Raw genomic sequence first — 21,671 nt, 5'->3', positions numbered from 1 at the left:
GGCTTTGAACTGACTGCCCCTTCCTCCTGAGTGCTGGGATTAATTGTATGCACCACCGTGGCCCTATCAGTAATTCTGGGAGTGTCCTCAATCAATGACTTGCAGGTGTAGACAGTACCACACCCTCGTCCTCTGGCGCGGGTCCCCAAGGGCGGTTTCCCCTATGTCCTGGAGGTCTCAGGGATAGGAGCTATTCTTGAATCCATCTTGATCAGTTTCCTCACATCTCATGGTTCTTTGCCTGCTCAGCCCCCTGCAGTCACCTGAAGTCACCTTCCCAATAACCTATTTCTTTTGTCCTAGGATACTTGTCTCAGGCTCTGCATCTGGAGGAATCAAATGAAAACATTCAGGACAAGAAGATGAGTGAGTGATATCCAGGGAGGAACAAGGGAAGCAGGAGATGTTGTGTGGGGTTAGCCCTGCACAAGAGAAGGCTCTGGGCCCTTCTTCTCAGCCTCTCTTGTTCCCTGCCTAAGCTTTGATGGATCCCCTCGGAGCCCACCAGAGTCATCCCTGAGACTGGCAGAGCTCGACAGGAGCCCCTCCCTGCAGCTGTCTCAACAGGTAGCCTCATGAGTGACCTTGTAGCAATTATCAGCAGCTCAGCTCTGGCAATAGGGGCCAAGGTCCTGGCCTGTCTTGGTGATAGCAAGGGCCCAAGGAAAGACTGGAAGTTTCTTCTTGGAAAGAAGCAGAGGGCAAACCATGTACCTGGGCCCAGGTTGGATGGGACTTGCCTCTCAGAGCTCCTAACCTGGTTTGTTCAGAAGAAAGACACACAGCAGGAGTGAGGAGGAGGGTATAGGGATCCAAGGAATCTGTGGTCCTGTTCCCTGTCAGGACTCTTGTCGTGGAGTCACTCTCCCTTAGTGTGTGTTATCTGGTACTAATATCAACTATTCAGTTGCTAGGATGACTGGTGAGTCTGAGCCTACACCTGATGTTGGTCTCAAGAAGAGATGGGTCAGACTGCAGGTTGGAGGCCAAGTCCAGTACAATGTTGACGTTCTGCAGCTACATTAAGCCCCCAAGACCAAAGCCAGGCCAGTATCTGGTCTATCGGAGGAACAGCACTGCATCTCTTGCCCAGTTGGCTCTCATTAGACTTTGGTTGCATCAAGAGATGATCGGAAACCCCAGCACCTTCACGAGGAAGTTCACCTAAGAAGGCGGAGGCGGAATGGTGCCATCTGATGTGAGGGAAGAGAGAGTGTAAATTATTAACCAGTACCGTATAGTCCTATTGGCCCCAATGTGGCCGATGAGGGTTGTCACTAAGAGGAGAAGGCTGTCTTAATGTGAAAATTGGGGGGGGCCAGTCCTCAGCTTTCCCCAACTGTCTCTGAAGCCTGGCCCTGCTTTTCCTTGATCACTTCCTGGGCCTGCGATGGCAGCTGCCTGGCTGGGATGGCTGCTCTGGGCCCTGCTCCTGAGCGCGGTGAGTCTGTTGCTTGTGGCTACTTCCTAGTGTCTCCCATTAGGGCAAGGCAATCTGGGTACCTGATAACAAGGAAGGGTCCCATGGCTATGGGAGGTTTCCCATGCCCAAATATAAGTGCTGGTGGAGGGGTCTCCAGATCAAGGGGTTAAAGGGACGAGGGTCAGAGAGGCAAAGGGATGGGACCTTTGTCTGTGGTGAAATGGGGACCAAGTCAGGTGCTGGAGATAGACCTCAGTGAACAGCACCTTTAACTATTCTGGCGTTGGGAGGAGATCCTGTACCATACTTGTTTACTCTCAGGTGATAGCATTTGCCAATGCAGGATGTAGGATGGGGCAGCGGGGGGTGAGGGAAGAGCCTTGTATAGACCCTGTACAAAGGACCCTGACCTCGGTGTGGTGTCCAGCCTGGATACTCAAGCTGACAGTAATAGAGGTCGCTCTCTCCTCCTCTCCCCTGCAGCATGACCTTTTAAGGCCACAGTCTATCAGATTGCTTCCTTTTCTGAATAACCCCGTCACTGTCCATCGGGAGAGTGCCCCTCTATTGGCACCCTAAGCATAGCATGTGCCCCCCCCATGAGCCTCCCCCTAGCACTCCCAGGCCCTTACTTGCTGTGCTTCATTCCCATAGACTCCCTGGCCTCTCACTCTGCAGACAGTACCTGACTGTGCTAACCAGACTTAGGGCTCATGGATGTTCTTGGTCCTTTCTGCAGGCCCAGGGTGAGCTATACACACCCAAACACGAAGCTGGGGTCTGCACCTTTTACGAAGAGTGCGGGAAAAACCCAGAGCTCTCTGGAGGCCTCACGTCACTATCCAATGTATCCTGCCTGTCTAACACCCCGGCCCGCCACGTCACGGGTGAACACCTGGCTCTTCTCCAGCGCATCTGTCCCCGCCTGTACAACGGCCCCAATACCACTTTTGCCTGTTGCTCTACCAAGCAGCTGCTGTCCTTAGAAAGCAGCATGTCCATCACCAAGGCCCTTCTCACGCGCTGCCCGGCCTGCTCTGACAATTTTGTGAGCTTACACTGCCACAACACCTGCAGCCCTGACCAGAGCCTCTTCATCAACGTCACCCGGGTGGTTGAGCGGGGCGCTGGAGAGCCTCCTGCCGTGGTGGCCTATGAGGCCTTTTATCAGCGCAGCTTTGCTGAGAAGGCCTATGAGTCCTGCAGCCAGGTGCGCATCCCTGCGGCCGCTTCCTTGGCCGTGGGCAGCATGTGTGGAGTGTATGGCTCCGCCCTCTGCAATGCTCAGCGCTGGCTCAACTTCCAAGGAGACACAGGGAATGGCCTGGCTCCGCTGGATATCACCTTCCACCTCTTGGAGCCTGGCCAGGCCCTACCGGATGGGATCCAGCCACTGAATGGGAAGATCGCACCCTGCAACGAGTCTCAGGGTGATGACTCAGCAGTCTGCTCCTGCCAGGACTGTGCGGCGTCCTGCCCTGTCATCCCTCCGCCCGAGGCCTTGCGCCCTTCCTTCTACATGGGTCGCATGCCAGGCTGGCTGGCCCTCATCATCATCTTCACTGCTGTCTTTGTGTTGCTCTCTGCAGTCCTTGTGCGTCTCCGAGTGGTTTCCAACAGGAACAAGAACAAGGCAGAAGGCCCCCAGGAAGCCCCCAAACTCCCTCATAAGCACAAACTCTCACCCCATACCATCCTGGGCCGGTTCTTCCAGAACTGGGGCACAAGGGTGGCCTCGTGGCCACTCACCGTCTTAGCACTGTCCTTCATCGTTGTGATAGCCTTAGCAGCAGGCCTGACCTTTATTGAACTCACCACAGACCCTGTGGAACTGTGGTCGGCCCCCAAGAGCCAGGCCCGGAAAGAGAAGTCTTTCCATGATGAGCATTTCGGCCCCTTCTTTCGAACCAACCAGATTTTCGTGACAGCTCGGAACAGGTCCAGCTACAAGTACGACTCCCTACTGCTAGGGTCCAAGAACTTCAGTGGGATCCTGTCCCTGGACTTCCTGCTGGAGCTGCTGGAGCTTCAGGAGAGGCTTCGACACCTGCAAGTGTGGTCCCCTGAGGCAGAGCGCAACATCTCCCTCCAGGACATCTGCTATGCCCCCCTCAACCCATATAACACCAGCCTCTCCGACTGCTGTGTCAACAGCCTCCTTCAGTACTTCCAGAACAACCGCACCCTCCTGATGCTCACGGCCAACCAGACTCTGAATGGCCAGACCTCCCTGGTGGACTGGAAGGACCATTTCCTCTACTGTGCAAAGTGAGTAGATCCGAGGAGAAATGGTGGGTGCTACTATGCCCCCCCCCCCCCAGGAACTGGGCCAGAAAATAGTTCCATCCTTCAGAGCCAGGGACAGCTCCTATGTGTATATGTCAGGGCCATCATGTGTCTGAGTCTATTTGGGTCCCTTCTTAGAGCTCACTCCCATCTTATGCCTGTTCTCCGCAGGACTTCTGTCCTAACAGTCTTTCCAGCTTGAATCCATACTATTGTTCCTTCCATGACGCTCCTGTCGTGGCGTCAACCTCGTAATTTTTAGAATTGCTTTAACTTCACACGAATGAATATTTTGCTTGTGCATACATATGTGCACTGCTTATATATGTGCCCGGTGCTGAAAAGGCCGGAAGAAGTTGCTAGGCTTTCAGGGACTGGAGTTGAGGTCAATTATAAGCAGTCAGGTGGGTCCTGGGAACCAAACCCTGGTCCTTTGCAGAAACTCCATGTAACGTCTGAGCCCTCTCTTCTTCCCTTGCTGTTGTGGTCTTAGTTTAAATCCCAAATCGATGACTCAGGTAGTGTTTGTGTTTGCAATGTTTCGTTTTCTGCACTCTGTGCCATGATCTGTAGCCTCATGATTGGCTAGAAATGTGTTCGTCTGGGCTCAGGCAGGACCGTGGTTAGTCTCTGGTCCCAGACATCAGGCTATGGATTCAAGAGCGGCTTTGTCTGCAACCTTATGATGTTGAGGTTCTACTTCTGGCTTTGTCCATGTTGGCTGGCATAAACAGGATGCCAGGGAGCTCAAAAGACCAAGGGAAAGGTGGTGAGAGAGTCAGAGGGTGGAGGGGGCTCCTGGAGAAAAACACGGAGAGCGAGGTGCCCCAAATGGCCTTGCCCCTACTCTAGGTAACCACACCTGAGTGCTCTTATGAAAACAGTTCTGACCCTGTAGGTCCCAGGCTTCGTAGTCTTTAGATCCGCCATATTAGAGCAGAAAGCTTTTGCTGTCTCTCCGTGCTACTTACTGCCTGACTCTCCTCGGCTGAGCCTCAAGTGCAGGCTGCTTCCTAGAGTGTCCGTGCCTCAGATAGGAAAGCAGAGAGGGAGTGTTGAATGGCATCAGGGATCAGCCATGTACAATGCAGTGTGGGTTTTGTGGCCGTTGCTTTTATTTTGGTTTTTGACAGAGTCACACTCTTTGAGGTGTCCCTCAGATTCACACCCTTGCCTTGGCCTCCCGAATGCTGTGGCTGCAGGCCTGGGCCATCGCACTTGACTTGTGCTATCTGTTTTGATTTTCGGATGCTCCCAACCCTTGGTGAGTCAGTTATGTTAATTGCATAGGCTGGATACCTGAGGCTCGGAGTGGTATGGTAAGATGCTTAAGGCCACACAACAATCCAGCTCTTTTTTTTTTTTTTTTTTTTTTTTTTTTTTTTTTTTTTTGGTTCTTTTTTTCGGAGCTGGGGACTGAACCCAGGGCCTTGTGCTTCCTAGGCAAGTGCTCTACCACTGAGCTAAATCCCCAACCCCAATCCAGCTCTTTCAGATGGCTCTGTCGATCAATCATGGGCTTGGACTTCAGAATGTGTGTAAAGACCTTTGTGTTGCTGTCCTGTTCTGCCTCCACAGAGGTGTGCTCTGTAGAAAGGGGTTCATTGAAGGGCACAGGTCTGTCCAAGGGCACTGGCTGGGTAGCTGCACACATGGCTCTGAGTTCCTAGGGCTCAACTCAACACTTAGGTGGGTTTCAGGCTCTGGGAGGGAGGAAATGAAGAACAGCAGTGCGATCAGGGAAGGAGATGGCCCCAGCTCCGATCTGGGCTCATCACTTGATGGTGACGCTCATGTGGAACTGGGATAATGACAGGTCTGGAAGGTTTGGCAATGTGAGGGGACATGGGAGGCATTACCTGCCCAAGGGGTCTCCAAGGCAACCCCTACCACATTCAGTGGACTAGGGGACTATGTGAGACTACCTTGTGGAAAGATGGCCATTTTGAGCACTCTGGGCCTTGTCACTGCTCCTCCAATAGGGAGCAAAGGGCCTGGGGTGGGGTGGGGCCAAAGGGTCCAGGCAGGGCCAGGAAAGGTTCTTTCTCTTTGTGGTTTCCCTCTAGTGCCCCTCTCACGTTCAAAGATGGCACGTCTCTGGCCCTGAGCTGCATGGCTGACTACGGGGCTCCTGTCTTCCCCTTCCTTGCTGTTGGGGGATACCAAGGTAAGTGAGGTAGGCCCTGGGAGGCTACTGAAGGGACAATTTTAGTGCAGAGATAATAGGTAGGAGGAGGGAGAGGCCGTGGTGATGAGTGTTTCCGGTATCTGGGGGCCTGGCTTAAGGGTGCTGTAGACAGACACCTTCCTACCTCCCCTCGGCCACTTCCCTCATCTCTCAAGGCTACCCAGGAGCTTTGGTTCTGTGCCTTTGTGGGAAAGGGAAACAAAGCATTGGATAAGGCTGTCATTAGAGTGAGGGCACAGTAGAAGAACAGGAAGGGGGAAGGGTACAGCCTGAGTGGGGAAGGGTCAAGGGTTCAATCGGAGGAAGGCTCAGAGTTTCTCTTCCCAGGCACGGACTATTCCGAGGCAGAAGCGCTGATCATAACCTTCTCTCTCAATAACTACCCCGCTGATGATCCCCGCATGGCCCAGGCCAAGCTCTGGGAGGAGGCTTTCTTGAAGGAAATGGAATCCTTCCAGAGGAACACAAGTGACAAGTTCCAGGTTGCGTTCTCAGCTGAGGTACGGGCCCTGCAGGGTCCCTTGGTCCTATACCTGCAATCCCTAACGGTGTGGGTCAAATTCCAGTCAAACCCACATCTAGGCTCTACTTGTTCCTGAACGGCCTCTGGCAGTGAACACCTGTGCCCACCCAGATGTGACGCTTCTGTTAGAGGCTCCCGTAGTTCATCCCCAGTGTGTGCTGCCACTCAACATGGAAACTCAGTGTGGTCAGTGAGCGCTGGTTCTGTGCTTGCAGCGCTCTCTGGAGGATGAGATCAACCGCACCACCATCCAGGACCTGCCTGTCTTTGCCGTCAGCTACATTATCGTCTTCCTGTACATCTCCCTGGCCCTGGGCAGCTACTCCAGATGCAGCCGAGTAGCGGTGAGAGCCAGAGGGACACAGCGAGCCTAGGACATCTCCAGAAGGTTTTCTAAAGCTTCCCGAGAGAGGGCACCTTAAAAGAGCAAGTTGGACACACCCAGGGAGGGATGGGTACCCTCCAAGGGAAGGGTAGCGTTTCTTGCATGCTTTCTGCATTGAAAGGCTCAAGGCTTTCTTCCTGCTCTCCGACATACTCCCGCCGTCTACATGCAAAGCTACCATTTAAAAGGCCATGCAGTGCAATTCTAGGAAGACGCAGCCAGGCACACCTGCACTTTTTGGTGCCATGGGCCTGCTCTGGGAGGATGGTTTAGCATAGAGACTTAAATGTGGGTTCTTCATTGAGGTGGGTGGCGCGTGAGCACCAAGGGTGCCTGCCCGATCCTCCCCCAACCTGAGGAGTAAGGAGGGTCTGGGTGGGTGCCTTGGAAGCCAATGGGCTGAGTCTCATTGAATTGCAGGTGGAGTCCAAGGCTACTCTGGGCCTAGGTGGGGTGATTGTTGTGCTGGGAGCAGTTCTGGCTGCCATGGGCTTCTACTCCTACCTGGGTGTCCCCTCTTCTCTGGTTATCATCCAAGTGGTACCTTTCCTGGTGCTAGCTGTGGGAGCTGACAACATCTTCATCTTTGTTCTTGAGTACCAGGTAAGAAGGGAGGGGTTCTCCATACCTAACATCCTCACTGGACAACGCCCTGTACAGAGTGGCTGGCATTCTTGTAGACTTACACATGTAGGAAATAGCCTGGGTTGGCACAAACTCATTCATACTGATTGAGCCATCTTGACCTTACTTCCGGTGAAACCCACACAACATCCAGTGAGCTTCCTAGTGTATTATAGGTACCTCTCTCCCACCTTTGCACTTCCAGGTTTGGCATCCCATGCTATAAGCACAAACCAGAGTCCATTTAGTCTCTCTCTGCTGCCAAACACTTTGAGGGACACGAACACTCGGTCCTTTTCATGTCTAGAATGCACCACGTGGTTCTTTAGATCACAACACAGAAGCAGAAAAGTGTGGCCATGAGCTGTTAGTGGGCTCCTCTGTCTCCAGAAGGTCTAGAAGTTCCTTAGTTTTGGCCGGGACTCTAAACCTTTAAAACTTGGTGACCTTGGCGCACCCTGTGTGTACTCTGTCTCTTTGCCCATGCAGAGGCTACCTAGGATGCCTGGGGAACAGCGAGAGGCTCACATTGGCCGCACCCTGGGCAGTGTGGCCCCCAGCATGCTGCTGTGCAGCCTCTCTGAGGCCATCTGCTTCTTTCTAGGTGAGCAAGGGCTGTCCTCCACCTAGGATCAGGTCTGCTAGGTTATTCTAAGGTGGAGCACAGGCTTTCGGAAGGCAGTGGGTGTTCCCTTCTTCTGCGCTGGCATCTGGCCCATGATGCCAGATGATCCGACAGACCCTGTGCCCTCAACAGGGGCCCTGACCCCCATGCCAGCTGTGAGGACCTTCGCCTTGACCTCTGGCTTAGCAATTATCCTCGACTTCCTGCTCCAGATGACTGCCTTTGTGGCCCTGCTCTCCCTGGATAGCAAGAGGCAGGAGGTAAAGACAACTGGGCCAGGATCAAGGGCCTTACCCTGCCAGTGTCCCCACATTCTCTGGAAGATGTGGCATTACAGGGTAGTCAGGAGAATTGGGTGGGAGGCAGGGACATTATTCTGACACAGAGTGTTTGGGGCTCTGCGCTCATCAATTTCCCGTAGAAAGAGAATTTCTTTTCAGTTAATTGTGGTAGTAACATCAACCCTCCTAAAAGTATGTAAGTTTACAAAATAAGTTATAAAAAGTTAATAGGATTTTTTTATTCTCATTTTTTTTGGTTCTTTTTTTTTTTTTTTTCGGAGCTGGGGACCGAACCCAGGGCCTTGCACTTCCTAGGCAAGCGCTCTACCACGGAACTAAATCCCCAACCCCTATTCTCATTTTTTTTTTTTTTTTTTGGTTCTTTTTTTCGGAGCTGGGGACCGAACCCAGGGCCTTGCGCTTCCTAGGTCATTTTTTATTAGATATATTTCTTTACTTATATTTCAAATGTTATTCCCTTTCCCGGTTTCCTGCCCATTCCTCCATCCCCTCCCCCTCCCCCATACAGGTGTTCCCCCCATACACCCCCTTTACCGTGCCCCCACCCCCGACATTTCCCTGCACTAGGGGTCCAATCTTGGCAGGACCAAGGGCTTCCTCTTCCACTGGTGCCCCAACAAGTCTATTCTCTGCTACATAAGCAGTTGGAGCCGTGGGTTAGTCCATGTATAGTCTTTCAGTAGTGGTTTAGTCCCTGGAAGCTCTGGTTGGTTGGCGGAATTTTTTGATGATGTAAAATTCAGTGTTTATTAAGACAGGAAGTAAAACCAACAAAAACTACAGTGGGGACTGGGGAGATGGCTCAGCGGTTAAGAGCACTGGCTGCTCTTCCAGAGGTCCCCAGTTCAGTTCCCAGCAACCACATGGTGGCTCACCATCTATACTGGGATCCGATGCCCCTTCATACAGATAGAGCACTCATACAAAATCTCCAGGACTTTCTTGGACGAGGTGGATCCTGTGGTCTGCCTTGGACCTAGTCTTGAGGGGCTGTCATTCTCTAGGCCTCTCGCCCGGATGTCTTATGCTGCTTTTCAACCCGGAAGCTGCCCCCACCTAAAGAAAAAGAAGGCCTCTTACTCCGCTTCTTCCGCAAGATATACGTTCCCTTCCTGCTGCACAGATTCATCCGCCCTGTTGTGGTACGTCGGCACCTCTTTTGTGCCACTTTGGGAGAGAGACCTGGAGGAGCATGGTGGGAGGCTGCCCAGGCCCAGAGAGGGTACGTGGAGTTAGAGCTTGAGTCTGTCCAACTCTAGGATGTTTCCCGGGATGCCCAACAAAGCCATTCAAGTTTGAGGGAAGATGAAGGTGGTTTGGGGAGGGGTTCTCATGTGCCATTTTCTCCCTCAGATGCTGCTGTTTCTGACCCTGTTTGGAGCAAATCTCTACTTAATGTGCAACATCAACGTGGGGCTAGACCAGGAGCTGGCTCTGCCCAAGGTGAGCCTGGCCTCTTCTCAGCCCTTAGTCCAGAGACCTGGGAGGGGCAGGAGTGCCCAGCAGGTGGAGCAGTGGTGGCCGCTTTGGCGGCAGTGGCAGCGGCGTCAGCGGCCGGCGGAGGTGGTGGTGGTGGAGAAGGTTGCGGTGGGGACATAACATGAGGCTTGGCACCATGTAGAGTTGCTCTAAGTGGACCCTGAGAGAGGGCTGAGTGCTGGCTCAGGCCACAGTAGATGTCCTGTGGTAGAGGCCTATCCATGTGGCCATCCACACAGAGGCGCTGCCACTTCCTTCTATGTGAGTTCCTCATCAGTAGCTGTTTTGGGATTTGTTACTTTATCTGTGTGAGTGTTTTGTCCGCATGTATGTTTGTATATCATGTGGGTGCCTGGTGCCTGCAGAAGTCAAAAAGAGGGCGTCAGATCCCCTGGGACTGGAGTTACAGGTGGCTGTGAGCCACCCTGTGGATGCTGGGATCGAACCTGGGTTCTCTGCTGAGCCAGCTCTCCAGCCTCAGCATTTGTTATTTTTCTGTGTTTTTAATTTTTGGTGTTGGGGGTCAAATCTGAGATCTCCCATTTCTTGGGAAAGTGTTAACTAATCAACCATAAAGTCATACCCCTTATCTCCTATTTTAATAAAAAACACAAGTTACGGTACAGGGTATGAAGTACTATATGTCTGTACTGGTGGGTTCTTTTGTTCTGTTTTGCTTTTGTTGAGACTGGGTCTCATTATGTAGCCCAGGCTGGTCTGGTATGTAGCCCAGGCTGGTCTGATATGTAGCCCAGGCTGGTCTGATATGTAGCCCAGGCTGGTCTGGTATGTAGCCCAGGCTGGTCCGGAATGTCACTGTCCCCTTGTTTCAATCTCTTGAGAGCCCTAGCAGCACTGCTGCCTGGCTCAGTAGTGGTTTGGATTTGCATTTTCAACAATTAGAATATTTTCATGTACGTATTGATCACTTATATGTCTTATTTAAGTAAAAATGCATTTAAGTCTTTGCTCACTTTTTGAATTGACTTTTGGTTGTGCTGAGCCTGGAGAGTTCCCTGTGGATTCTGGGAGTTGGTGTCCTCTCAGAGACCTGATTATGAAATGTTTTTCTTTTTCTGTGGGCTGCTTTTTTTCTTCTAGTGGTAGTGTGCCTTGATCTGTGAAACATTTTAAAATATCCATGGATTCTTTTTTTTATTGTCTGAACTTGGTGTTATATTGAAGAAATAACTGATAAGTCCAAAGTTATTAAGTTCCTCTTGTTTCTATTAAGGGTTTTTATGGTTCTAGAACTTCTGCTTAAGTCTTTGATTCCTTTGAGATTTGTCCATTTGTTTATTGAAACAGAGTTTCTCTGTGTAGCCCTGGCTGCCCTGGAACTCACTCTGTAGACCAGGCTGGCCTTGGACTCAGAGATCTGCCTGCCTCTGCCTCCAATCACTGGGATTAAAGGTGTGCGTCACGGCCCCACTTTGAGTTGATTTTATATAGCGTGTTATGAAAGTGGCCATATTTTGATTGCAGCCAGCTTTCTTGGACCATGCTAAAAAGTATGGCTTTCCTCCATCAAATGGTTTTAATACCAAAAGTCACTCAAGCATGTATATGTGGGACTCTTTATTTTTTTCTCCATTGACCTCCATGCCCGCTCCTGTGTCAGCATGGCCCCGCTTTGATTCAGTAGCCAGATTCCAAACCAGAAAGCGTGGGACTTGCAAACCTGTTCTTTGCCAATTTCTCTTGGGCTATTTGAGTTCTCGTGAGATTATGTTTGAATTTTAGCTTGATATTTTTAGATTTCTTCAAAACCTGTCCTTGGTGATTTATGCAGGGATTGCACTGGATCTGCAGATGGCTTTGCTTTGCTAACACTGATGCTACCTTAATGATATCTGCCATCCAGTCCATGGACACACGGTGTGCTGCTGTTTGGTTTTTTTTTTTTTTCTTTAATTTCTTTAAGAAACACATCTCCTCCCCCACCCCACCCCCACATTTTAAATTAATTAATTTTTTGAGACAGGTTCTCGATATGTAGTCCTGCCTTGATATGTACTCACATGTAGATCACACTGGCCTTGAACTCACAGACATCGCCTCGCTCTGCCTCTCAAGTCCTGGGCCAAAGGTGTGTGCCATGGCACTAGGCCTGAGCCACTGGCTTCCCACATGCTAAACATGCACTTTTACCACTGAGCTACACCCCAAGCCCTCCTCTCTGAAGGACAGTTTTGTTGCAAATAAGGTTCTTTCCTCCAGTTAGTACTTTGAATATATAAACCACAGTCCCCAAGGTGGCTGATGGCAGAGGTGGAAGCAGATGTGTCACACCCTTCCTTGTGACAAGTCGCTTCTCTAGTGACGTCCACAGAGCTCTCTTGAGGTTGGCTTTTGACAGCTGTATGATGATGTGCCTTGGGCAAGGCTTGTTTGAGTTTGTCCTTTTAGACCTCCCCAGAGTTCCATTAAGGTTTATATTCATGCCTTTCTCTTTTTTTTTTTTTTTTTTTTTTTTTTTTGGAGCTGGGGACCGAACCCAGGGCCTTGTGCTTGCTAGGCAAGTGCTCTACCACTGAGCTAAATCCCAAACCCCCTATTCATGCCTTTCTTTCATCAGTTTGGGGACCTTTTGGCTATTGTTTCTTCAAATAGCCCATCCAGTTTCTTTCATTTTTCTTCTCTTTCTGAAATTCTTTTTTTTTAAAGATTTATTTATTTATTTTATATAAACACACTGTCGCTGTCCTCAAACACACCAGAAGAGAGCATTGGATCCCATTACAGATGGTTGTGAGCCACCATGCGGTTGCTGGGAATTGAACTCAGGACCTCTGGAAGAGCAGTCAGTGCTCTTAACCGCTGAGCCATCTCTCCAGTCCCCTCTTTCTGAAATTCTTAACAATGCATCTGTGGGCTTACTTGATGTCTCCTGGGGCCTCTCTGCGTGTATCTTGGTGTATCCTTTTATGTTCGTATTGGTATGTTCCTTTATACACAATGTGGTGTGTATCTTGTATATATGTACGCATGCGCTGTGTACATTTCTGAGTAAGTTCCTTTACACGTGCTTCTGAGCATGTGTATTTGAGTGTATCCGTGAGTATACCTCCAGGCCTCTACTTCATGTGTGTTCCTCTGAGTGTGTTCCCCTGTACACTTCTCTGTTTACCTCAGTAGGTACCTTTGCATGTGCTTCTGAGCATGTGCTCTGTCCGACCTGGGCCTAGCCCACTATGGCTATTTCCTAGACTCACAGGTCCTCTTCTTTCTCAGGACTCGTACTTGATAGACTACTTCCTCTTTCTGAACCGATACCTTGAAGTGGGGCCTCCAGTGTACTTTGTCACCACCTCGGGCTTCAACTTCTCCAGCGAGGCAGGCATGAACGCCACTTGCTCTAGCGCAGGCTGTAAGAGCTTCTCCCTAACCCAGAAAATCCAGTATGCCAGTGAATTCCCTGACCAGTAAGTGTTTGATCTCCCCGGCACCCTGGCTCGCTTCTTCCCTGCTTTCTCTCTCCTCTCCTGTTCTCTCTTCCTTCATGTTCTGCCTCTTCAGCTAACAAAGGAGGCTCCGGGGCAAGGGTCAGGGAGGAGTCACCCGAAGGCTGATTGGCTGTCCCTCCTCCTCTCTGCTGTCTGGCCTCAGGTCTTACGTGGCTATTGCTGCATCCTCCTGGGTAGATGACTTCATCGACTGGCTGACCCCGTCCTCCTCCTGCTGTCGCCTTTATATACGTGGCCCCCATAAGGATGAGTTCTGTCCCTCAACGGATAGTAAGTTTGGGGCTACAAGGCGCTCACTGCCCATTACGGCTTAGGGAAACCAAGGCAGGAGAAAAGGAAGGCTCTCAGTTTCCCACCAAACCCACAGGGTCCGGACAGTTTAGGGCTTAGGCATCCATACTAACACGTGTCCCCTGAAGTATTATCCCTTTGTTTGCAGAACACGCTGGTTGTGGGCAGCAGGCTGTGGAGTTGGGAGTAGAGCTATGACCATATGGAGGTGCAAGTGTGGGAGATTCCATTTCTTGACCAGCCTTGGGGGCTAAGAGGGACACAACTGGGGATGGCAGTTGTAAACCCCTCAGAACTAGGGACTTTAGATTGAGGCCCAGAACAGGGGCTGTCTTGCCTGATGAGTCACTGCCCAGAGTCTTCCCTCTCTGCAGCTTCCTTCAACTGCTTAAAAAACTGCATGAACCGCACTCTGGGTCCTGTGAGGCCCACAGCGGAACAGTTTCATAAGTACCTGCCCTGGTTCCTGAATGATCCGCCCAATATCAGATGTCCCAAAGGGTAGGTTCCAAGGGTGGTTCCTGCTGGAGTCATGGGAGGCTCATGGGCTCCAGAGAAGGTAGACACAGAGGGGGAGGAGTGCCTAACCAAGCCATTCCTGGGCTACAGTGGGTGGTGGGCTGACAGGACAAGGTCTCATCCCCTCTAAGCCCTTTTACTCCGGCCTTCTCTTCACAGGGGTCTAGCAGCGTATAGAACGTCTGTGAATTTGAGCTCAGATGGCCAGGTTATAGGTAAGTGTGCTATGGTTTGGGGAGGAGATCTCAAGTCTGCCAGCTGTTCTAGAGTCCCCCAAGAGCACGTGTGTGTGTGTGTGTGTGTGTGTGTGTGTGTGTGTGTGTGTGTGTTGTGGCTGGGTGTCTGGGGGTAGGTGTATAATTGTCCTAGACCTGTAAGCAAGGGTTCTCCTTCTCAATTCTATGAGCCAAGACTTCACCCATTGTTTCCCCCCAAGTCTATTGCCATTGTGAAATGTGTGGCAACCTTTGTAACAGCTGATGTCATTCTTGAGAGCCACCCACTTCAACACATATTCACTCTTGTGTGTATCATATGGAGAGGTCAGCAGCAGCTGCTGGCTAAGTGAGGTGGGATGCCTCTGTGTAGTGGAATCCCAAGAGCCATCAACGGTAACTAGGGGGATGACATCTGACAGGAAGGGAGAAGCTTACTACAGCAGGCAGCAGAACCAGCCAACCATCTGCCTGGTTGGAGCCAGCTGTAGTTAGAACCCTGTACACCACTGTGAGTACCCTGGATGAGCTGGCATGGAAATGGGCCTGAGTGCTCAATGGGGGAGCTTTGGACGAATTATTATTATTATTATTATTATTATTATTATTATTATTATTATTATTTTTACTGAAACGGCTCAGAGTTGGAACCACTAGCTTCAGACTGACTGTAGCACACCTAGTCTACCTTCCAAGCGAACTCTTTTATGAAGTTCCTATCTTCCAAGAAGGCACTCACCTTACCTTGGTCCTCGTGTCTAGGCAACAGAGGCGTGTAGAACCCACGTGGTCAAAGGGATTAGGGTATGATGGACAGAGGAGTGGATTGTTTCTTCGAGGGAAGAGACAGACCTGCCCCTGCCTGGCCCAGGGCGGATCTGCAGCCATCATGGCCCTAAATAGCCTATAGCAGCACTTTTCAAAAGGAGAGCTCTCTCCTCGTACAACAGCATCAACATCATCAGGAGATGGCTAGACAGGCCCACACCTTGCCTGAGACATGCCGGACCATATCTCTGGATGAGGATGGCCATCCTTCTGGGTGTGAATGACCTTCGGGTGCCCAGAGGCCTGGCCTCAGGCCCCACGGGAACCTGTGCACTGGAGAGTGTTTCTCTGTTTTCCCCGTGTGGGCCTGGTCTTCGTTCCTTTTGTGAACACAACACTGCCAAACACGATTCGCAAGCGTTGTTTACTGTACTTACAGGCAGGACCTCAAAGTCACAGCTTTAATACTTCAGTCATTTCTGCTTGCCTGACTTCCTTTCTAGTCTGTTCTTATAGGAATAGGCAAACTGAAAAAAAATTTTTTTTTGAGACAGGGTCTCACGTAGCCCATGCTAGTCTAGAATTTTCTATGTAATATTGAACTCCTGAACCTCCTGCCTCCCCAAGGACAGGGACCATCAATATGAAACACCACAAGCCAACACAAGAACAGGCTAAGTGTTTGTTTAAAAAATCCAGTGTTGAAAGCACACATAGAAGGATTTGGTTTTCACTAGGGAGATATTTTAGTTTTTGCTTTGCCTTTGAGACAGTACCTCACTGTCTGGCCAAAGATGACCTTGAACTTGAAGTAGCTTTCCTACCTCTGTCTGCTGTCTGCTGGGATTACATGGGATACGTAAGAGATGGTCTTAGAAGCTTTATCTATCAGAGTCAGGCCTTGGTCTCAGTGGCAGAAGGAAGTGCAGTCCTTGGTGCTGCAGAGATGGCTCAGAGGTTCAGGGCACTGGCCGCTCTTCCAGAGAACCCAGATCTGATTCTCAGAACCCGTGAGGCAGATCATAACTGTTTTAACTCCAGTTACAGGAGATCCCATTCCCTCTTCTGGTCTCCATGGGCACCGGGAATGCATGTGGTGCACAGACGCACATTCATACATGTTAAAAATAAATAAGGAAATGCAGGTCTTTTGTAGAGAATTGATCAGGAGTTTTAAGTGCTGCTGGTGGGACCCTGAACCCAATGCGATCACATCTGTGTTACCGTCTCTGGGATACACCAACGGGCACTGACCTTTGACTTTCAGCCTCCCAGTTCATGGCCTACCACAAGCCCTTAAGGAACTCACAGGACTTCACAGAAGCTCTCCGGGCGTCCCGGTTGCTAGCAGCCAACATCACAGCTGACCTACGGAAGGTGCCTGGGACAGATCCAAACTTTGAGGTCTTCCCTTACACGTGAGAACTAGGGAGCTGAACCAGGGATGTGGGAGGAAACAGCCACACAGGAGATGCTGGAGGGCTGAAGGCTTTGAGTGATCTTGAGGGATGAGAACCAGCTTTGTCTCAGCTGTCTCCTGGGGTAGCTAGGGGGGCCTGTCCGTTTCTCACACAGGCCAGCACCCAGCTCAGATCTCTGAGTCTCATGTTTTCCTTCTGAGATGGGAAGCCCTTCCCACTTGAAGGAGGCATTGATGCTTTGACCACGCCCTGATCTCTGGCAGGATCTCCAACGTGTTCTACCAGCAATACCTGACGGTCCTTCCTGAGGGAATCTTCACCCTTGCTCTTTGCTTTGTGCCCACCTTTGTTGTCTGCTACCTCCTACTGGGCCTGGACATGTGCTCAGGGATCCTCAACCTACTCTCCATCATTATGATTCTCGTGGACACCATTGGCCTCATGGCTGTGTGGGGTATCAGCTATAATGCGGTATCCCTCATCAACCTTGTCACGGTAACCTACAGGACGGGCCTTGGCAGTTGGGGATCTGGACTCATAAGCCACCCCCATTCTACGTAGAAGCTAGACATCTGCCTGGCTTGCTTTCTTGTATGTCCCTGCCCCATCTTTTCTCTGGTTGCCTGAAGTTCCTTTCTCTCGCCTGTAGGCAGTGGGCATGTCTGTGGAGTTTGTGTCCCACATCACTCGGTCCTTTGCTGTAAGCACCAAGCCTACCCGGCTGGAGAGGGCTAAAGATGCTACTGTCTTCATGGGCAGTGCGGTGAGTGGGGAGGGATGGATCACCCTGTGCTCCACCTGAGCCTTTATGTCCTCCCTGACCCCTGGCGATGATCCCTGTCAGGTGTTTGCTGGAGTGGCCATGACCAACTTCCCAGGCATCCTCATCTTGGGCTTTGCCCAAGCCCAGCTTATTCAGATCTTCTTCTTCCGCCTCAACCTTCTGATCACCTTGCTGGGTCTGCTGCATGGCCTGGTCTTCCTGCCGGTTGTCCTCAGCTATCTGGGTGAGTACCCATGCTCACCCGGCCGAGATGTCACAACTATGAGTACTGACCAAAATGGTGCCTGCTCCCTTGGAAAACTCAGGGAATTCAGGCCAACATCTTTACCGTGTGTCCCTACTTTGGAAGCTTTTGTTTTATGTTTAATATGCAGCAAGCATCTTTCTCTGTGAGTTGATTGTGTCTTAAACACACATATATACACACACACTCATACAGACACACATGTACACATTCACATACACACAGACATATACACAGACATACAGACACAAACACACACTCACACAAACACAAACACAGACACACACATATACATGCATTCACAACTCACATGCACAGATACACAGACACAGACACACACACTCATACTCATATATAAACACTCACATACAGACACACAGACACTCACACACAAAGACACACACTCATACACACACAGAGATACTATTCACACACAGACATACACTCACAGATACACAGACACATACACAAAGGCATACACAGAGGGACAGACATACACAGAGACACAGACACAGACACAGACACACACACACTTTTCTGGAAATGGAGGTCAGAACATTTCACATGCTAGGCTAGTGCTGTACCACTGAGTCACATCTCAGCACAGAAATATGTTTTACACTGAGAATTGATGTGTGTAGATATACAAACAGACATATATAACCAGAACAAGTAGCTTACAAAATAGTACTCGCTCTTTTGGTTCTTTTTTTTTTTTTTTTTTTTTTTTCCGGAGCTGGGGACCGAACCCAGGGCCTTGCGCTTCCTAGGTAAGCGCTCTACCACTGAGCTAAATCCCCAGCCCCAATAGTACTCGCTCTTAACACAGAGTTCTGTCCTTTCGTTGACTGGAAAACCCTGGTGTTGGTCTACAAGTTTCACTTAAAGATCCATCGGTGGGTAAAAACTCGTGGTTTGAAAATATTGCCCTATTGCAAATGCCTGTCTCTGGTGCTTCGTTCCTCGAGGTGTTTGGCAGGTGCATCAGTGGCAGATGGGGACAACAGCAAGTGACATCCTTTAGTACTACAACCCTGTGTAGGTCTTGGGTACAAGAACCCTTCGCCTTGTGAGCCTCCAGTGCTAACCTTCTCTGTCCAGGCTCTTGACAACTTTGGCCCTGAAGACTTGACTCTGTGGGCAGTCTAACCTTACAGCCTCTCTTCTGCAGCTTCTTTTTTTTTTTTTTTTTTTTTTTGGTTCTTTTTTTTCGGAGCTGGGGACCGAACCCCGGGCCTTGCGCTTCCTAGGTAAGCGCTCTACCACTGAGCTAAATCCCCAGCCCCTCTTTTGCAGCTTCTTAGAGCCTTAGTTTTCTGCCCCCTCTTGCCATCTCCTTCCATCTATCACCTTCTTCTTGCCCTGGCTGCTCTCAAGCCCGTTGCTTTGTCGCTGTCTCAGCCCGGCCTGCTGACTGCTCGGCTATTGGCACGGCCAGTGCAGTGTTTTCTATCTCTGCTGCCTCCTTAATCCCGTTACCAGCAGCCCACACCCCTGAGAGGAAGGAAGAAAAGATCGCCCCAACGGCTTTAGGCCTCTTAGCATCACTTACAACAGTTCTCCGGTTCACCACCAGGGGGAGCGTTAGGGTTGTCAGGCTGGTGGTTCTTTTCTTCAAGGCAGACAGACTAACAAGGGAGAGTCCCACAGCTGGTACTCAGGAAAGCAGATGGTCCCATCCCACAGCGTCTTTACTTATTATCAGGGACATAAACATCAGAAGGAGGGCTTACAATATAATCTGTAATCTAATCATTGTTAGAACTAATAATGATCTTAGGAGACTTTTTTTTTTTAAAGATTTATTTATTACATATAAGTACACTGTAGCTGTCTTCAGACACACCAGAAGAGGGCATCAGATCTCATTACAGATGGTTGTGAGCCACCATGTGGTTGCTGGGATTTGAACTCAGGACCTCTGGAAGAGCAGCCAGTGCTCTTAACCGCTGAGCCATCTCTCCAGCCCCAGGAGACTTTTAATAGTGCTGCACAGGGCTTAACTCACCAAGTGCCCCAGGAAGAAGTGTTTCCTTTATCTACATCGCTTCCTCCACTGTCCGTTTAAGCAGCCTACAACTGCTGGTCATTGAGCTGTTTCTGACGCTATCCTACTGTTGCTGGCACTGCAGTGACTGACCTTGTGGCTGAATCTTTGACCTTGTCATCCGATATTTTCTTAGTGTAAACCTGGAGATGTTGGTCATTGATGTCAGTTAATACTCTCCACAAAGTTTGATGGTGATGATGGTGGTGATGGTGGTGATGGTGGTGGTGGTGGTGGTGACATTCGAGCCACCTATAGGAACTCACTGACTGTCTTCGGGGAGAAGAATGTATATGTTGGGGACAGTAAGGGGACAGTACTGGGAGATGCTGTGAGCCCAGAGCCTCAGAGCCACAGGCTGGAAGTTTCTAGACCTATTATGGGGTGGACAGTACCAAGTATCTTGCAAGCCTCCCATCCCCAGTGCTGCAGCTGTAGCCAAGAATACCCTGGGACTAGGGTTATGCAGGCAGAGCCCGAAAGGCACGTGGTGAGTATAGAGCCCTACTCCCTGGTTGCCCTGTACTTTGGGTTTGTAGTTACAATATAAGATATGCTTTTTTAGAAGAGCGTTGCCCGTGGTGTCAGCATGAGATTGCCCTAGGAGCAAAGGGACAGAGTAGGTGTCAGGGACCCTCTTGGGAGAGCATGCCCCCTGAGGCAGGCTGGTGAGGGTGGTGGAAATGCCAGGTGAAATGGCTGTTGGTAGATCGAGGCAAGAGCAAGGAGATACAGCCGAGGGCAGAGCCCAGCTCTAGCTAGATTTGCATTTCTGGCTGTGATGCCCGTACCCTCTGCATGCCTCTCTGACCATAGGTGTATGTTCTTCTTTCTCTTCCACAGGACCAGATGTTAACCAAGCTCTGGTACAGGAGGAGAAACTAGCCAGCGAGGCAGCAGTGGCCCCAGAGCCTTCTTGCCCACAGTACCCCTCCCCTGCTGATGCGGATGCCAATGTTAACTACGGCTTTGCCCCAGAACTTGCCCACGGAGCTAATGCTGCTAGAAGCTCTTTGCCCAAAAGTGACCAAAAGTTCTAATGGAGTAGGAGCTTGTCCATGCTTCTTGCTGATGAGGGATCATGAAGGTCTTCCCTCTGGTTGTCCTCAAGGCCTGGGGGGAGGTTGTTTCAGAGAAAAATGGCTGGCATTCCTGCCACGAGGCAACCGGCAGCATTGGCACTGACCTCCTTGCTCTCATAGGTCCCTAAGGCCTTGGTCAGATTACCTCCTCCATGGAGAGACTATCTTAAGTATCTTAAGTATCGTATGGGATGCATCGCCTGTCAATTAAAAAGGCTATGGCCTATGGCTCAGGCAGGGCCATCCGGAAGAAGAGAGGATTCTGGGATAAAGCCAGGTGGGAGATTCGCCTGGGGAAAATGTGACAATGGTTCCTGAGCATGGGCAATCAGCCATGTGGCAGAATGTAAATTAATATAAATGGGTTGTCTTAAGTTATGATTCTAGCTGGGGAGGAGCCTAGCTGTGTAGCCAAGATATTTGTAAATATATAATGAGTCTGAGTCTTATTTCTGGGAGTGTGGGGCTGGGAGGAAGAACAAGGCCCAACTTTTACAATCCTCTTCTTCACCCGGGGTCCTGGAGTTGCTGAGGACATGTTTGTCTCGGGCTTAGCCACAGTGTGCGTCTCTCTCCCCCCCTTATCAAAACTGTTTCCAGGGGGCTGGAGAGATGGCGCAGCACTTAAGGAGAGCTCTTAGAGAGGACCTGGGTCCGGTACCCAGTAGCCACATAGTGGTTCATAACCATCTACCACTCCAGTTCCAGGAAACTTGACGCCTTCTGATGTTCACAGACACCGGGCATACGCGTGGTGCACATATGTATGTGCAGGCAAGACACTCACCCGCATGGAACAAACACATCTAAAAAATGATTTAAAGAACGTCTTCAGGGCCAGTGGGTAGAAGGTGATTGGCGTCAAGCCTGATGACCTGAGTTTGACCCCTGGAACTCACGTGCTGGAAGGAGAGAACCAACCCTGTGAAGGGCTCCTGTTACCTTCACGTCCAGGCAGTGGCACCTCCTGCCCCCCCCCCAAAATGTAACAAAAAATG

The 21,671-nt window shown here is 50.4% G+C and overlaps 1 protein-coding gene across 1 annotated transcript; it reads left to right on the top strand.

Annotated features, from left to right (window-relative positions):
• The first annotated feature begins 1,390 nt into the window (after window positions 1-1,390).
• On the top strand, window positions 1,391-21,104 carry Npc1l1 (NPC1 like intracellular cholesterol transporter 1). The gene is given in 19 exon segments (NM_001002025.1): window positions 1,391-1,441; window positions 2,163-3,691; window positions 5,776-5,876; window positions 6,225-6,397; window positions 6,636-6,764; window positions 7,226-7,408; window positions 7,919-8,033; window positions 8,187-8,314; window positions 9,361-9,498; window positions 9,710-9,799; window positions 13,070-13,260; window positions 13,445-13,572; window positions 13,968-14,094; window positions 14,272-14,327; window positions 16,363-16,513; window positions 16,780-17,011; window positions 17,166-17,279; window positions 17,361-17,523; window positions 20,435-21,104. Coding segments are annotated over 19 exon segments (3,996 nt in total). The 3' UTR covers window positions 20,632-21,104.
• The last annotated feature ends 567 nt before the right edge of the window (window positions 21,105-21,671 follow it).

The sequence above is a fragment of the Rattus norvegicus genome, chromosome 14, assembly GCF_021556685.1.
Source record: "Rattus norvegicus strain SHRSP/BbbUtx chromosome 14, alternate assembly SHRSP_T2T, whole genome shotgun sequence".
Taxonomy (NCBI): Eukaryota; Metazoa; Chordata; class Mammalia; order Rodentia; family Muridae; genus Rattus; species Rattus norvegicus.
This window is presented reverse-complemented; position numbering and strand designations above follow the sequence as displayed.